The sequence below is a fragment of the Drosophila biarmipes genome, chromosome 2L, assembly GCF_025231255.1.
Source record: "Drosophila biarmipes strain raj3 chromosome 2L, RU_DBia_V1.1, whole genome shotgun sequence".
In the NCBI taxonomy this organism is placed as follows: Eukaryota; Metazoa; Arthropoda; class Insecta; order Diptera; family Drosophilidae; genus Drosophila; species Drosophila biarmipes.
The window spans coordinates 19181189-19198858 of record NC_066612.1 but is presented as its reverse complement, the minus strand read 5'-3'; the positions used below and the strand labels follow the sequence as shown (position 1 = coordinate 19198858).

The following is a 17670-nucleotide window of genomic DNA, read 5'->3' as shown; positions in this document are numbered from 1 at the left end:
TAAGTTATCCACCTCGGGAATCAGCTCTATATCATTTCCATTGCCCATCAGAGTCGACAAATATCATCCGAGCCACAGTAGAAGTTGAGTTTGTATTTCGTTGATACTGAAAAGTTAGTAAATTAGTCTTTACTTGGGGGAACCCAATAAATTAGTCTTTACTTGGGGAACCCAATATTTATGTTTTTAATATAAACCCTTGGTAATCGTATTTGCAGAATGAATACAAAATTTGTTTATCTTTTCTACTACAACTGAAATTAAAATCTAAAATGAAGTTAAATTTTTCAAGGCGTTAGCTACATAAAACATGATACATTCGTGTTTCATTTTTTGAAACCAAAGGATTATAGCGTTGCCAAGGGTATACGAAGCTGCGGCTAGCCGTTGCTAAATACGATGTTACCATGAATTATTGCGATTTTGAGCTTGGTTCTGGTTGGCTGTGTTGGACGTTGAGAGTTTTGATTTTGAATTTTTAATTGAATCGTTTTCATTTGTGGTCACTGTTGTCGTTGCCTCTTTCATCTCCGTAAAGTTGCCCATAGTGCCGATAGTAAATGTTATACCGCCATCGCCATTGCCTCAGGAGAGCGTAAGTAAAACCCCACTCAATTTGCTCCTCCAACTCTCTGCTCACCTCCTTTTGTGCTCATCTGCTTGGCTTGCATCCGATAACAATGCTAGAAACAGAAACGCACTTTGCCCGCCTGGTTTCAGTAACTTTCGCAGTCTAAACCCTATCTAACTTTTCACTCTAGTTGCTTGACTAATTGGTTCACAATAGTAAAGAAAATCAGTTGTTCACTTGCTCACCTATTTACCCTATTGAACTGAGCAATTCCACAACTGATGTGACCATCAGCCTTTCGATTAATAAAAGATCAGCTATCGAATTTTTTATTTGCAAACTGATGCTACTGAGTTACTGATATTATTCTTGTTTCTTATTTCAGATCGGCAGCGATGCCCACTTGGACTACACAAGGGTGCTGGGCACTGTCCGCTCCCTGTGCTCGCGGAATGAGAAGCGGCAAGCCCAGGAGCTGGCGGAGAAGGCGGTTACCGCGGTCGGCGGCGGCAGCAGTGTTGGTGGGAGTCTTCCGGGCATTCGGTGTCGCGGCGGTTACTACTTGGGCTCGCGGAAGATCTCGTTGACCTGCCACAGTCGCCCGTTTGTGGACGCGGCTACTGGCACGGTGACTGCAACGTCAACCGCGACCGCTGCAGCAACCGCCATGCCCACACCGGCTGCCCTGCTGGAGGTGAAGCGAAAGAGCGGCCCCCGCCTCCGCTCTCCGGGACCCAGTCCGCCCACTATATCGCCGTCGTCCTCGCCCAACCGTAGCCGCTTTCACGTGTCCCGAGTGGCTGAAGCGTCCAGTCCACTGATCTCGCCGCTTGCCCAGCATCCGCCGCCGCACACGCCGCGGTCAGCCAGCAGCTGCATGTCCATACCCACCATCGGATCGCCAAGTGGCAGTCAGAGCAGCCTCGACACCGTTGGAGCTCTGCCCACCTCCAGCTCTCTGCCCGCAATGGCGTCTGTTACCTCCTCGACACAGACGATCAAACGGCTGTCGGTGTCGCCCAGGTCCCGCTTCCATGTGTCTCGCATATACGAGGATCCCCAGGTGCCGATGGCTAACCGAAAGATGCCGCCGATCACGCCGCATACGCCACCGATCGACCTGCCACCCACTCCCATGCTGAAATCGGCAAGGAAGGCGGTCCTGCTGTCCGAGGCAGTGGAGGCAGCAGCTGCAGCGGTGCCCGTAAGCAGTGTTGTTATTGTAAATCCCAGCGGTGATACCGACGCACAGAACAGTAAAAAGGTCGAAGAAGTTGCTGGGCAAACACTTTCGCCACACCTGGCAGTATCACCAACCTCCAGTCATTCGAGCTCCACTTCGCCGGGAAGCAGCACCAGTGGGAGCAGTAGCAATAGCAACGGTAGCACCTCAACATCCACCGATGCTACCGATTCTGTGGCCTCCGGCCTGGAAGCTCCACCCAGAACCTGTCCCCTGGCCGTGTTTGGCGATAATGACATTACGTTGACCAAGGAATCGGCTGGTGTGGTTGCTCTCTCTGCTGCTGCTGCGGCGGGCAACTTGAATCCAGTTTTGGAAAGTGAACCTGATGTGGTGCCGCCTGCGGAGCCCATAAGCAATGCTCCACAGACTCGAACCCGGAAAACTTCGTGGATAGCCAATCCGTCGGCAGTGGACAAGCTGCTCACTTTATTCAACACGGGCACCATTTTCAATCGAAGCTCCTCGCCGGAACCCAAGGCCAGTCAAATCAGCAGCGTGCCCGTCAGCAACGCGACCACAAACAGCGCACAGAGTTAGTTATTCTTTTTTGTTGATATTTAAAATATGCATTTTGTTTTCTTAACCATTACTTTTAAAAACGTTATTTGACAGTTTAATTAGGGGACTAAATATTTAAAATATTTAAACTGGTAATTACTAACTGTAATTCTTTGCTTTGACAGACGCCACAGCAGCCACCGTCGTAGGAGGAGCAAGCGGAGTCGACTCCATTAGCAGCACTCCCAATCCTATCCTATCGGCTGCGCGGAAATCTTCGCCCGCATCGTGGACCTCTCTGAGCGGTAGCAACATCTCCAATGCCAGCCAAAACACATCCTCACATACGGACACGGGCAGTTCATCCTTTCTCGACACAGCCTCCAGACAGTTGCGGGATTTTAGCAAACAAGTCTTTCGCCAGAACATCTCCTTTAACAACAGCGGTGAACAGGCGGCTTCTGGCGCAGCTGGTCAACATGAGTTGAGCACGGGGACGTCGGCTTCCAGCAGCACGGAGTCGCCATCCCCGCCGGAGTGCAATACGGCTCACATTCCGCTCAGCCTAAAGCGACAGCTGAAGGAAAATATTTCGCCGGAGCACACGATCAACGAGGAAACACTTCATACCCTGCAAAAACTATCGAGGGCGGAGGATGTGGCCTTAAGGGCTGAGGCGGCCTCCGAACTGGGCGACATTGAAATCGTGATGCACAGCGAGATAGCCGACTGCCCCTTGCCGGAGGATAAGCAGCAAGATCAGGAGGAAACGTCTTCGAGTTTCGCCTAAAAAGAGCCAAGACCAAATGCAATTATATAATGCGTATATACATGGGAAAGCACAGCGATTGGAAAAGAAAAACACACAAATCAAACGGCAAGAACCAACACCCACCCAGCATTCCCATGGCTCTCCTTTGTACTGTACCCCACCCGCCTTGAAGAATGGTTATGAGGTCAAGGATGATAATGAAGGTTTGGGTTCACCACAACCCTGAGAAACAAATATGATGAAGTACACAAGTTATTACTAACTTTGTTTTATTTTTGGTTAAATTCATTTTAAGTTTTATAACAGAAGAAAATATAAACATATTTTAATTATAAATACGGCATAAGAAATGAAAAAAAAAAAAATGCTCAATATTCACCTCAAGAGGCGCTGCTTTCAAAACTAAACAATTTAACCACTTTTTAAAGTTGAATTCTTTATTTTGGCAGCAGTTTTTCTGATGTGGGTACTGACCCAAAAACGGATATACTTTAATGAATGTAAAATATAAAAACATTACAAATGTACACACACATAATATAAACCACACCAATCTTGAAAACACTTTTTGGCGTAGTGTTGGCCATTAAAAGCTGACTTTTAAAGAGTTGCATAAAGCATAAGGAGCGAAAATCATGTTGAATTTGGATGGAAAATTTGTACTTATCAATTTAAATGAATTCTGACATGCTAGCAATCAGAACCCACAAAGCCACCGGAAACACATTGTTATACATACATAAGTTAATATTAACTATACAAAGAGCACGATTGTTACAACTTATTTAAGGAATTCGTCATGCAATAGGATTACTTTACACCTATGTATATGGAGTGCAATTCTTAATTTTTATTCAGTTCTTCTCGCCTTCCCCAAATCGCTAAAAAGTCAAAAGAAGTGCAGACCAAGTATTATGAATCGGAACAACTTTCAAATCGAACACATACTTAAATTAGGTACTTAATCAGCTTATGGATTGCCACTAATTATGTAATTAGCCCACCAGTCAAGCCCAAATCAGTAGACAATCTTAAGTTCAATGACATTGTGCAATTAATCGTACATTCTTATTTACAACCCGCCACTTAACAACGGAAATGAAGCGCAAACGAAAACAAAAAGTACCCAAAATAAATCCAATTGATCTCATTATGTGATATTTGTCGTAGTGCCCAAAGCGTTCACTGTACGTGTATCAATAACCAAATCATATGAGTTAAGTACAAGGTGTACATTCAAAGCACTTTTGCTCTAAGTAAATGTACTCAAGCCATCCTCCCCCACATCAACTGAGACAGCTTTAGTGAGAGTTGACCCAGAGAACTAGTTGAACAATGCAACCTTTTAAAATGTCAGCCTTTAATGGGCCTAAAATACAACACACACATATAAGTATATATAATATAACATGTAAACACATTTTGATTCATTGAAGATCTTGTAAATACAGCGTGTGTACTCTCTATTAGGAAATGGGGAGTCTCTAGACGAAGCTACCCCGAACTCCGAGTTTTTTTCTTTGTTAACGATTTTTGTTTTTGTTTACTATTGTTTAAAACTTTAAATGTAACTATATGGATATGTGTATATCTCTATATATTATGTACGTATTTAAGTAGTCAAAAGCAAACCAATTTTTCATATTTTCCAAAATGTACCATTCGAAAATGTATCTTCTTGAGTTAAGTGGAATTACTTAAAAAATATATCGTACTTAATTTACAAATAGGAGAGGATATTTCTGGTGCTTAACAAACGCTAAGAGTTTGCCTTATACTAGATCCATATTTTCGGCAAACGAAACTCGCCATCAAGCCCATTAAATGATTTGTTCACCAATTTGTTGGTAAATTTGTTTTTTTGTCATTAGCTATGATTTTGTTTAACATTGGCAAGTTAATTACCTATTTTTCATACTTTAATTTTATAAATTAGAAAAAAAACTACTAAACCGAAAAATTTATTGAATAAACATGAAAGTTGTAATGAAATTATCTGTGTTTTTAACTGGAATTTCTAGTTTTTGGGATCCATTTATTTGCTGGAGATTACGACTTACTAGTACATTATTTTTGAAACTTCTCTGATTTTGTTGGTGTAATGGTTTCCAATACTAAAAAAATACATCAAAAATAATGCAATTCCCAAAGAGTACTAATTGTAATTTGAAAAATAGTTATTAAAGAGTGTGCGCTAAAACGTTAGACAAAATAAAACGACAATGTCAATGGCCTCGACTATCAAATACCCATTACTCAGCCAAAGCGAGTCCGAGAAGGATGGAGATATGCAGCAAAATTGACTGTTTTTACAATCAGGCCACCTAGATTCTCTTTGGTGTGCAATCTGGACTGCATTTGCTAATTATTGTTTACTATTTGGCTACAACTTTTTAATAAATGGTCCGATTACATATCATTTTTAACGAAAATACTGCAAAATTCTAGCTCGTATTGTTTCCGAGACTTACGGACAGACGGATTTGGCTAGATCGACCCGGCTAGTAGTCCTGATAAAGAGTACATATACTTTATGGGGTCGGAAACGCTGACTCCTGTTTCCTGTGACACCTGTGACATACTCTTCAAAAAACCTAGTATACCCTTTTGCTACACGAGTAATGGGTATAATTAGATTTTGCGCTCAAATAAGCGGGGGCTTATTACCTGTAGTGTGTTCATGGCAAACATGAAAATTATCGGGCAAGTGTTGAATAAATATTTTCCAATCGAAATAATATAATCATTTTCCTCTGAAAGAAAGCCCGATTTTCGCCCACCTTTCCCCACAATGCCACACGAATCCCCAGATAATAACGAAAGCAGCGTCATGACAACTGTTGATATGGCCACGAAATAAGAGGAGCTGTGCGAGAGTTGGGGGCGGAAAGATTTCATTCATGAATGCGAGCTGTTGCGAGTGGGTGTTTGGGTGGCTGCGTGGCAGCCTGGCAGGGTTGGTTTCCTTCAACAGAGCCCTGTTAGCGGCGAGTCCTTAACAGCAAAGTCGGTCTGAGCCTCTGTCCGCCGCGCTTTGAATTTCTGAGCTCAGTCAGTTTCCGGCCGTCGCTCGGTGCGGATCGCAGTGGCAGTTACAGGGCTGATTATTGTGCGGTGCAAGAAAGTGAAACCATGTCTGGGGCCAATATTGAGCTGGACTCGAACACTGCCGCGGCCGTGCCCAAGTGCGCCAATGTGAACAACAACAACAGTGCCCGCTCCAGCAGAGTGGGCAGTGCATCCTCCGGAGCGGACTCGGATGCGGATAGCCAGCGGTTCGGCTGGGCCGGATGGAACCCTCCGTGGCTCCAGCGCTTCTGCACCGCCAAGTGGGCTCTGTTCTGGCTCTGCTGGGGCGGTGCTCTCCAAGGTGATGTTCCGCTTTGAATTATCCACATATGCACTTACTTAATTCCGTTAAACGGTTCGTCTCGCAAATTTTCCGCCCACGCTCGCTTTTGTTTGAATTTCGCGGACGCTTCTTGGTTAAGCGTTAAACTCAACGCAGTCTAAGTTTTTAAGTTGTTTTCGGCGGATAACTTAAGTATTAACAATTATTTTTACTTTGAAGTCTAAAATAAAATATTTTTTAATATTATTGTAAAATTCAAAATATTCGCCGGTACTTGGTGGAGCTCCAGAACATCAGTAAAAAATATAGTTTTCTATGAGTTTGTAAAAGCGTTCAAAAGCGTTCCATCAAGCGGACTCAGCATCGATGAACTTTTTATTAATTATTTTGTTTAGTAAGAGAAATTATAAACCCAGTCGTAAAACCACCATCTAATTGAAACTATGTTTAAGCCGTAGTACGAAAAAAGCTATGCGTAGCTAGTAATCCGTAAGCTAAAATGGCTAGCATTATTGCTTGTAAAAACTTTGAAAAAAAATTTAACTATTATTTAACTTTAAAGCCACTAATCGATTAAAGTAAATGCATTCCTCCGAATTTTAGATAATGCATTTAATAATAATTAGGTAAGGTGTATACGATAGCCAGGTACTTCTAATATTCAAAACGTGTCGTTACTCGTAGCTAAGATTTCTATATTGAGGTAATCATATTTTTCCGACAGAACAAACCCTCTCCAAAGGTCTTGAAATAATTGTTGTAAGGCACTCCTGAATGCACCTTTTGCTTCTTGAATGTATTGAATCAACATGGCCATATTTTTCTTGATTACAAGACAAACTTTTGCCAAGCAAACTTTGGCGCGCCTGTATCCCAGAAGCCTCGAGTCGGCTAAGACAATGCAAGGCGAAGGCGAAGGCGATGGTGATGGTGATGAGGACATCCACATCCGCATAGCTTCATTAGCATCCTGGGCATTCCCAGCCTCGGCCAGCAGGTCTGTGTGCAACAGATAAGAATTCGACCAAGGAGCTGGGAGCAGGAGGGAGGAGGAAGGTGGCACCCAACCCGGCACGAGCTCCTGTGAATGGAAGCGAATTAAAAATTAATATCTGCCCGGAGCAGTCGAGCAGGCTGGGATGATGCCTAGCCCCAGGATGCATTAACCTCAAAAAATCACCGCACTTTGAATAGTTTGAAAGGCCCGTTGAAGTGTAAATGGGCCCAGTTCTAGCCTGCCATTTTCCAAGTGGATGTTTGAGTGGGTGTTGGAGCCCGAAGCCCCAGCCCCTTGACGTTGTCATAGGCTATGGGTTATTCCGGGATCGGGGTGCGAGAGGGCAGCGGCATAAATCAAAACAATGTTAATCGCTGTTTACCCAACTCGGGATCCCGGCTGATCCGAACTGGTGCTGGTGCTGGTGCCCATGGCTACGGCTCAGTTCCAGCCTCAGTTTCCCACTCCTAATGGGTTCAAGCGGTTAATTAAAATTCGCCAATTTCACGAAAGCTGACGACACGTTTATGCCTGTTCCGGGGGATTAGGCTGTGTTCCAGGGATTGGATGAAGTCTGCAAAAATGCACTCGCTGGATGGAGGCCAGCTCTAGCACTTTGGATGGCTGCCAGCGAGGATGCAAACGTGAGGGGCATAAAACTGAGGAAATTATCATTTTTTATATAAAATATAAAATTTACATGGAATTGAAGTTTAGAGAACTCGAAAAGAAATTACATTTTGCTTTTAACAAGCACTTCAATAAAGTGGTATTCAAAAAATTAAAATTATTTTTACATTAAAAATATTATTTCTATATAATCAAAATTTAGAAGACTCCAAAAGAAATTACACTTTCTTTTTCAATAAAACAAAAATTTACATACAGCTTCACGTTCAAATAACAGTGGTATTTAGAATACGCAAAACCATCTTCAAAATCTAATTACTTTTCCTATAAAACAACCACCAAAAATTTACCTTTCTCAAATATTTTTCAATTTTATTTTTTAATTGAATTTTTAATTTAAAATTACTATTTAACTTTAAATTGTAATATTTTAATTATTCAACACGTCGCAGGTTTCTAGATTATAATGGTAAACAGCTTAAGAACTTTTATGAACTGAATAATTTTATATCATATAATATTTAGGCAGGCATGACTTTTTTTAAACTAATCCAATCTCTTTGTCAAAAATCAAGACAGAATCATGAAGCCATAAATATGAGGCTTTGGTTATAAATTCGATTTTTAGACCACCGTTTTCATTTAAGTTTTATGGGTCTTAAGGAAAATATAACATTTCAAATAAAAATTCAAGGAAAGGATACAAAAAATATTAAATTATGAGGGGATAAAAAATGAGTCCTTGTTAGGCCACGATCGCTGTAGAGTGACTCACGAGGCCATCTCCTGCCGGCTGTTTGTCCATGTCCAGTATTTATGTCTTGGCCGTGCGCTGTAGAAAAGTGAATCCACATCCGTGCAGTTCTTGCAGCTCGAATGGCCTGCTGGCATCTGTTGCACTACGCTGCTGCTCCTCTGGATGGGCTGTTGTTCGGAACACTTCCGGTTGGATGTGGATGTGGGTGACATCCCGCCCGTGGCCCGGCTTACGGGTGCGGATGAGGCGGCACGTGACCGAAAATATTAATCAGTTGACACGGAATTAACATAAATCATCCGCAACAATTTGGGATTGCCGCGTTCCGCTCTCGTCGTCCAATGGTTTATTGTTGTTTTTATGGCATTGAATTCAGCATCTCGCTATGCAAATGAGTAATTTAGCAAAATAAATTATATTAGAAATGGGAGTGATTCTGCATGTGCACGTTTTAATTCAAAGGATGATCATATGTATAAGAGTGCACTATTTTTTATTTTTTTGAGATAGGGATTGGTCCAGTTAACTAATGAAAGGAGGTTTTGGTTGACCTCTTATTGTTATCTTAAAGTTTAATATTTAAAATATAATAAAGATAGGTATAGTTATTTGATAACATTAACTTTAAAGTAATTGGCTGGGATATCCTTACTGCTAATTAGGCAAACATTTCATATCTATCAGCATCCCCATAGCAAAGCGAAATCGATGCACATGCAAATTCGCAGATTGTCACGTATCCAATGCAGTCTCTGTACTTCACTGGGTACTTCAAGTCAAAGGTCACATACCTACTCCCACTTCCGAGTAGGAACTTCCCCGTCTCAAGGTTCCTATTGGGATTTATTAAATTATTGCACTTAGTGGGGTAAATGACTTGTAAGTGACCCCCTTCCACCAAGAACACCCAGTTTCCTCCCCGCTTTCCGTCACCTTTCTAACCAAAGATGACCAGGAGAGGTCTTCTTTCGGGCGATTATTGAAAAATAAATTGAATTCGTCGTAGAAAAAAGAAATATTGTAAGCAACAATGGCTTTGTAGGTTGTTGGGTTGTTGGAAGCGGGCCCAGAACTAACGGATATTTATGTACGATAGAAAATTCGCCTAAGCCCTCAGAATCAATTTGTCGTACAGATATTTAATTTATGACCCGCCCCATAGCACTCAACTGAACTCAACCCCCTCCATTATCAGCAGGACTGTCCTGCACCCCATACCTTCCCTTTTCCACAGTCCAACATTATATGACAGTCTGTTGACGGTCCTCGCTGAATCAAAACACCAGGTTATGACTCTTGAAAGGGGATGGCCCTAGGAGGAGGAGGAACGAAAGGAGGCTTATGGCAGGAAGGCTTTTCCATTAAACTATAAACTAATAAGTTAACGATTTGGGTTTATTCTTAAGTGTTTTTATCCACAAATTGGGCACAGAGTAAAGACCATTCAGTGGTCACCATTGAAAGCAGGCTGCGTCCCATTGCGAGCGGATACGAAGAAAGCTATCTTATTATTATCTTGGATTTTTTAGTATTTCTATTTTAAATTCCCTTTCCTTTTAGGTCTCATAGTAAACGGTCTGATCAATGTGTCCATATCCACAATCGAGCGTCGTTTTGGGCTCCGCTCCCGGCAGATGGGACTGGTGGCCAGTGGCTATGATCTCGCCTCCTTCGCGTGCCTGGTTCCGGTCACCTACTACGGCGGACGACGGGGAGCCTCCAAGCCGCGCTTCATCGCCATCGGACTGATCGTGATGGGTCTGGGATCGCTGGTCTTCCTGCTGCCCAACTTCCTGGTGGGCAGTTACCGGGCCACCATAGCCGAGGCGAATGTGTGTGAGAGAAGCTCCAACTCCAGCCAGACAATGGTAAGGGGATTGTGGCTGCCATGGATACCCCGCTAATTCCCGACTCCTTGCAGACCGCCTGCGAACTGAATGGCTGGGGGGAGGGCGAGAGTCTGGCCTGGACGGTCTGGCTCTTCCTGGCGGCCCAACTGCTCCACGGAGCCGGGGCCTCGCCCCTCTTCACCCTGGGCGTCACTTATATCGATGAGAACGTCTCAAAGAAGATGTCCTCTGTTTACTTGGGTAAGTTGCAAACGACGCATTCGTTGATAAGACACGCTAAAACTTTTGTCTGCCGCAGTCGCAGTCGCACAACAAATGAAGTATGCACAAATACCCACACTTTCGGGGGGCTTGCCATGGGTCTATTGGCTCTCATGCGCTATCAAAGATATCAAAGTATCTGCTAGTTGCTCTCACACATGAATATTTATTTTTATTCGCCTTATTGCCGAACTACGTCTCAGCTACAAAGGGAGTAAATGCTGTTTACTGTTTGCGATCCCAGTCCTTGGGGGGGTTGGGTTCAGGATTGGGTCTCGAGTCTCGTGTCAGCCGGCTTCAGCTTCCTTTCCCCCTGCTGACCCAATTTTAAAGAGCCAGATTGTTGCTGACTCAGTTGAGCCGCGGGCCTAGAGGGTCTGAGGAAGAGCCAGCGGCAGCTGAAATTTATTGCCTCTTAGTTAGGTTTATCGTGCCATCCGAGGACGACAGTGAAATTATCAAGCCCGTCCAGCATCGGCTCCCTCCCCCTGGATATCGCTGTCTGGCATTGAGACAATTGAAATTCGCTTCTTCCTGGGAGTTTGGCTCCGTTTGCGGGGTGGGTGCAGGATGGCCGGGGAACTGATTGCACGGTGCGTTTCAAAGATAAACAAATAAAGGCACAATTCGCGAAATGGCTGCTTTTATCTAAAATTAATCTAGGAGAAATATTAAACCTATAGTTAAAATTGTATTTCCTACTAATTCTATCAAACTTTCGTTATTTTAAAATAAAACAAACTTTTTTGAGGTTAAAATATAACTTTAAATTTTCCTACCTAGTTCGGAAACGATTTATTTTATTTAGAAATATTTAAGAAACCACATTTTAATCTTTCTTAAATGTTCCAATTTATTTGTAGATTCATTCAATTTTTTTAAAATAAGTTTTACTTTCATTTTTCCTAAGTGCTTAGAAAATAATTAAATCGTACTCATTTATTATTAAACATCTTCATTATCTTCAGTAATTATTTTATTTAAAAAATTCCTTTTTATTATTTTAAACATTCTTTGACTATAGAGAAATTTATTATTTATGTAGACAATTTTTAAGGATAAAATAAATCAAGTCGTAATCTTAAGTAATTTCAGGGAATTTTACCATTTGTTCAAGACCGTCCTTAAAGTCTTGAAACGCACTGTAGCACCAAGGGTCGAAGTGCAAGACTTTTCTTAGCAAATTAAGATGTTTGATAATAATATTTTTGGACTGCGAGTCGTTGACAAATTGGAGCGATGCCTAATACAGAAATCTGTTTACGCAGGCATTTACTACACCATGGCCACCGTGGGACCTGCGATTGGCTACGTTTTCGGGGGGCAGTTGCTGCTCATCTACACGGATTGGATGAGCGTGGACCCCGCGCAGTAAGTGCATCTGATAAGCTGGCTATGATTGTTATTAATCGGGTGACTTAGTGCCCTCGGCTGGGCGAGTGGGTGGGTGCTGATGGAGATAAAGAGCAGGTGACTTTAAGGGCTGGGAAAGGCGGTTAAGGGCGGTGAAGGGGCGGCGATGCTGCGAAGCTTATTTGTAACCCGGCAACGGCAAATGCCACAAAGCACCTCACCGTGTAAATATCTCCAGAGAGTAATAAAACAACATTCCCGCTGACAACGGGGAAATAAGGTGCGAATGAGGACGAGCATTTGTTTGATTCGCCTTCTCGGTGGGCAGGAGAGGGTGGCTGCGTCGGGAGAGGGAGTCACCAGGACGAGCCACTAGGACTGCCGTGCTCCCGCGCAGAGCGGAATACCATCTGCATCCCAATCCTCGAGGATACGACCACATGGCTTATTGTCAAGGTGATGCCATAAGTCATAATGTCTGCTCAGCCCCACTCATTCCCCAGTCCGTAAATTATGTCGAGAACATGAAAATTTTGTTTATGATTTTGTACATGTTTACGAGCGGTTAGGGCTAAACAAATATTTTTGGCGACCCTTGGTAGCCACTGCTGGAAAGGTAAATTCAGCGGAAGTATAATTTCCATTCAAGTTAATTTAAAAATGCGGAAAAGCGGAAGATTTTTGTAGGAAAATAAGATGTAGTGGGTACGCTAAAAAAAGCTTTTCATTTATGCTCTTCATTGGCATTATATACTGGAATTTAACAGTGGAATTTATAGAGTAATCTTATTATCCTGAATTTTACAAATTGTGAGTACAGGTAAATTTATTTTCACTTAAGGAACACATTTATAAATAATTCGTATTATTTGTGGAGAAAATCAGGCTAGCCTCGAAATGATATGAAATAAAATAATAATTTTCAGGATATTTGAAGTAAAACATAAATTTACTACTGGATGCTTTTAAAGCGTATGTTTTAATTATTGCATTACTACATTTTCCCAAAAGGAATTAATATGTGCTAAAAAAATTACATCCGAGTTGAACTTTAAATAGGGATACTGAAGGTTTTAATAATAACTAAGTTTAAAGAGGATATTTTCTTAATTTAAATTTGATAATAATTGCTGGGGGGAACTACCTTAGTTAATTAACTTAAAATAATCCCCACCCCTCGCAGACTCAGCCTGACCAGCGACAGCAAGGTGTGGATTGGAGCCTGGTGGCTGGGCTTCATCTTCGCCGCCGCCATGTGCCTCCTGATCGCCCTGCCCATTTTCGGCTTTCCGAAATTGCTTCCCGGGGCGGAAAAGCTGCAGCTGGAGAGGGTTTCCGAGGCGCATGCCACCAAACCGGAGGAGGGTGGGTCCAGTGAAGTGGCCGCCAGGAGGGGATTAGCCCAACTGCCCCGCGCCGTGCTCAGTCTGCTGGGCAATCCCACCTTCTTTTTCCTGAATCTGGCTGGAGCCACTGAAGGTCTGGTCATAGCCGGATTCGCCGCCTTCCTGCCCAAGCAGATCGAGAACCAGTTCAGCATTTCACCCATGCACTCTGCCCTGGTGATGGGTCTGATCACCGTTCCGGCGGGCGGTGGTGGCACCTTCCTGGGCGGCTACTTGGTCAAGAAGTGGAATCTGGCCTGCCGGGGCATCATCAAGATGTGCCTGATGGCCACCGTGGTGGCGGCCCTGTTCACCGTCTGCTTTCTGGTCTCCTGTCCGAATCCGAAGTTCGCTGGCGTCACAACTGGCTATAATCTGGAGGCCAGGAGCAATCCACCTGCCTTGGAGGCGGGATGCAACTCGAATTGCGGCTGCAGTCGCACGAACTACGATCCGATCTGTGGCGTCAATGGCGTCATGTACTACAGTCCGTGCTACGCAGGATGTGCCCAGGAGGAGCACGCGGACAGCCTGAAGCGCTACCACAACTGCAGCTGCATCGAAAGCGTTGGCTGGGTGGACGAGGGTAGCTCATCCTCGGGATCCTCCGACCTGCGGCCAGACGCCACCAACCTGAAGTGCGACTCCACGTGCCAGACCCTGCCGATCTTCGTGGCCCTCTGCTTCATCCTGATGGTCTTCACGTTCCTGGCCACCATGCCCGCCCTGTCAGCCACTCTGAGGTGAGTAATCTGTTTTAATCCTATAAATTTATAAAAGGTAGACCTTACCCCAATCAAAAAAGGCACAGATTATCCACCGATTAGGCGGCGTTTGGCCTGCAGTCAGTTATATGATCTGGTTATTTGTCCCTTGCTTACAGATGTGTTCAGGATGACCAGCGATCCTTTGCCCTGGGACTGCAATGGATTAAGGTTCGACTGCTGGGCACCATACCAGCTCCCCTAATATTCGGAGCCCTGATCGACGAGTCCTGCATTTTGTGGCAGGAGTCCTGCGACAAGGATGCCGGTGGAGCTTGCCTCGTCTACGATAACTTCTATATCAGCCGGTGAGATAGGTAGTTCTATTGTTCCCGGGAGTAATAACTAAGGTATATTCTTCCAGCTATATGTGGCTGTTGGCGTTGATCTGCAAGCTGGGATCCGTAGTCTTCTTTACGTGCGCCTGGTGGTTTTATGTGCCGCCAAGTAAGGAAGCGAATGAGAACGGAGCGGAAGACGTCAATTAAGGAGGTTTTAGCACTAACCATCGTACTGAAATTTTTCATACCCAGCCAGCCATTTGGCTCATATTGTGGCTCATCATCAACTGGCTAGCATTTTTAATCGATTAGCTACGGTTCCAAGGAGTATTTTAGCCATACCTATGAGAATCTCATCTAACGTTCAGCACACCTAGCTTATCACGATATCATTTGCCAATCGAAGTAACTATTAAAACTATTTGTGTAGCTTTAAAAACAGGATGTTTTATTTTAAGAATTGGCTATCTGTAGCAGGGCTTCGTAAACATTTGCTCATAGTACAGCATGCTCTTGACTGAAACTAAAAATCAAAGATAATTACGTTGTATTTTTTTTATTCGAGATCTTAGGGAAAACTTACCCCATCGGTTGCCCATTATCATGGGACACACGGCGTGCCTGGTCAGTGAGTTGGGTTCGCCATTATTGTGCAGATTGTACCAGAATAGGGCAGATCCCTTCTTCGGCTGTACGGAAAGTTTGGCTGAGGGAAAGATGGTGGCACCTCCCACTGGTACATCGGTCATCTAAAAAAGGTTGGGAAAATTTGAATTATAGCAGAGAGCAACACTTTTTTAAAGATGAATGTTCTATTAAGACGATCTGCCTAGGGGTAAAACATTTCAAGTATCATATTATATTATTATATTATGTTGATAATCAAACGTAAACTTACGTAGAACAAGAAGGTCATAAGTCGGTCGCCTTCCGCACTGAGTTCCTAGTAATTGTGAATATATTATATAATTATTAATATTTAACAAGATTGTTATGTATTTGATTACAAAACAGTCTACTTGCCGGATAAAGTCTCAGATCCTTGTAGTCGCTATGCTCTGGAAAGTAGCCACCCAGGCCATAATTGATCCTGGCCAGAGAAGTGGTATTGCCAACATCCAGGCCCGATATATCCGCCATGCGATTCACCAAGCACTGGTCCAACTTTCCACCATCGTCCTCCGTAACTTTGACGTCGAAAAGTCGAATTAGCTGGTCTGGAGTTGTGTAGTAATCGGTAGTGCCCCGGACCATCTCATCCCGGGTCAAGTTGGTCAGTTGAGCGATCTCACTGTCGTAGATCACGTCGTGATATAGCCAGATGAGTGGGTTCCTGCTGATCTCCTCCTCCTTGAGCGGAGCTATTCGCATAAATGGCGATGTGGTGGTATTGTAGCGGCACACCAGTTGAGGATTCGGTGGATACAATCCCCTGCAGCCAAGTTCAATGGCAGTAATATCTACTTTTGGCTTTAAGTGGACCAGTGGAATATCTGGGTCTTCAGATAGTTCCTTGAGATATTGACTTAAGCTGTCGACGGAACCTTAAAAGAAATACTAGAAAAATGATCAGTAAATAATATGTATTTCCCATACTTGCCCTCTTGAAGCCGACTTATAACGAACTTTCTTCGTAGCTCTTCCCGTTGTGGAAGATAGAATTGGCGAGCAATACTGTTCCGGGGTTCCTTTAAAACACTCAAGGCTAATCGATACCACTCGGCACTCCGTCTGAATTCGGATCTGTTGTACAAATAATCTGCCATGGCCAGGCAATCGGGAGCGGACATTCCGGTTCTATAAGCTATATTATTAAGTTACTAAGGGTAATACCAATTACTTTCTTACTGTAGCTGTTGCCCCGCCACAAGACCCTTGACCACATCCGATGACTTCAGTCCATAAAAGTGCTCTATCCTATCCATTCCCAACAAGGCCTCCAGCATGTCCTCTGCCGTGGGGGTTCGGTTTACGAGTTCTTGCATTTCCTCAATATCAACTGAAATAAGAAAACTTCTCTGTATTCCTGTATATTTTATCCAGGAATTTTAGCTGCCAAAGAATTCCTTTACTATTATTACTCTTTACAGCTTCTGCATCTCTGATGTAAGCTATTAGTTTGGGCCAGTCTTCATGTGCTCTCCTCACAAGTCTCAACGAATTAAGTGGATTAGTCACATATTGAAGGCGATCCACCTTATAACGAAGATTCCCATGTTTCACCGAGTTAATAAACCTGATGGAGAGTCACACCGTCATTATTCATTTTTTCATATTCTAGAACATCATACATTTGAAGAGTTTCGACTTTTTTATGCAGGAAGCTAACATAGTTTGTCAAGTGCTCCAAATAGGAATTCTCGATTTCCCGAAGCTCAGAGAGGGATCGAATGGAAATCGAGTAGATAACTTCCTTCGGTTTATCATGCGTTTTGCAAAAAGTAAATGAAAATAAATAAATAAGGCTTAACAGACTGGAACCCAGCACCCGGAGCAACATTCTGGATCAGAATGGCATCAAATTTTCCACGCCTTGTCCTTACTTTTAATTTAATTTACGCGTCTCATCCGCTTCGCGTGCAATAAATTCTCCGGTAATCAGCTTTGCAATGATTCATTTTTTTGTTGCCCTCTTATTCTTATTAATTGGATAAAGTTATTTTTCTTTGTTCAAATGCTTAATATCCATTAAAATTTTTTAATTTATATATTTTTTAATAACGGTACAAAAGACAAGCATTTTAGTAAAGTTCAACACCACTTTTGTTTTACATATTACACGAGTAGCCAAGACATCAACCGAGTAAAACAGAAAATTAAGTTTAACGATCTGGCAGCCCTGCATTCAAATCCTGAATTAGAAAACGAACGTTAGGATTGATTTACAAATAAAACGTTTATTAAGACATTTTTAACCAGGTACAAACTCAGAACATAAAATCTTTCACGATTT

At 43.0% G+C, this 17670-nt stretch overlaps 3 protein-coding genes across 11 annotated transcripts in view; 2 read left to right on the top strand and 1 right to left on the bottom strand.

Moving 5' to 3' along the window:
• LOC108033763 (mucin-19) overlaps positions 1-5079 on the top strand; it is a 35543-nt gene extending 30464 nt beyond the window's left edge. For 7 of the 9 annotated variants that reach the window (XM_017108343.3, XM_017108346.3, XM_050885372.1 and 4 more), the window contains exons 7-9: positions 539-595; positions 957-2349; positions 2501-5079. In XM_017108343.3, coding sequence (XP_016963832.3) covers positions 539-595; positions 957-2349; positions 2501-3105 — 2055 coding nt within the window. In that variant the 3' untranslated portion in view covers positions 3106-5079. The remainder of the gene's footprint in view (positions 1-538; positions 596-956; positions 2350-2500) is intronic. The other 2 variants (XM_044094375.2, XM_044094376.2) reach the window with 1 other exon arrangement.
• An 867-nt stretch (positions 5080-5946) lies between these two features.
• Positions 5947-15079, top strand: LOC108034289 (solute carrier organic anion transporter family member 4A1). Its single transcript, XM_017109149.3, has 7 exons — positions 5947-6457; positions 10384-10691; positions 10745-10913; positions 12203-12305; positions 13471-14415; positions 14556-14744; positions 14801-15079. The coding sequence occupies exons 1-7, from the start codon at positions 6220-6222 to the stop codon at positions 14922-14924; spliced, it is 2076 nt and encodes a 691-aa protein (XP_016964638.1). The 5' UTR covers positions 5947-6219; the 3' UTR covers positions 14925-15079.
• A 32-nt stretch (positions 15080-15111) lies between these two features.
• Positions 15112-17125, bottom strand: LOC108033254 (prolyl 4-hydroxylase subunit alpha-2). Its single transcript, XM_017107519.2, has 8 exons — positions 17009-17125; positions 16799-16953; positions 16566-16716; positions 16318-16514; positions 15741-16261; positions 15616-15660; positions 15301-15466; positions 15112-15240 (listed from the first exon to the last, which is right to left on the bottom strand). Coding segments are annotated over exons 1-8 (1296 nt in total). The 5' UTR covers positions 17011-17125; the 3' UTR covers positions 15112-15181.
• Positions 17126-17670: the final 545 nt, after the last annotated feature.

Bases quoted from the DNA above. Each gene is read 5' to 3' on its own strand.
- LOC108033254 (XM_017107519.2), bottom strand. The intron at 16,717-16,798 runs GTAATAATAGTA...TTCTTATTTCAG, and splicing joins AGATGCAGAAGCTGTAAAGA to TTGATATTGAGGAAATGCAA. The intron at 16,262-16,317 runs GCAAGTATGGGA...ATTTCTTTTAAG, and splicing joins TATAAGTCGGCTTCAAGAGG to GTTCCGTCGACAGCTTAAGT.
- LOC108034289 (XM_017109149.3), top strand. From the start codon at position 6,220: ATGTCTGGGGCCAATATTGAGCTGGACTCGAACACTGCCGCGGCCGTG. The intron at 6,458-10,383 runs GTGATGTTCCGC...CTTTCCTTTTAG, and splicing joins CTGGGGCGGTGCTCTCCAAG to GTCTCATAGTAAACGGTCTG. The intron at 10,692-10,744 runs GTAAGGGGATTG...GACTCCTTGCAG, and splicing joins CCAACTCCAGCCAGACAATG to ACCGCCTGCGAACTGAATGG.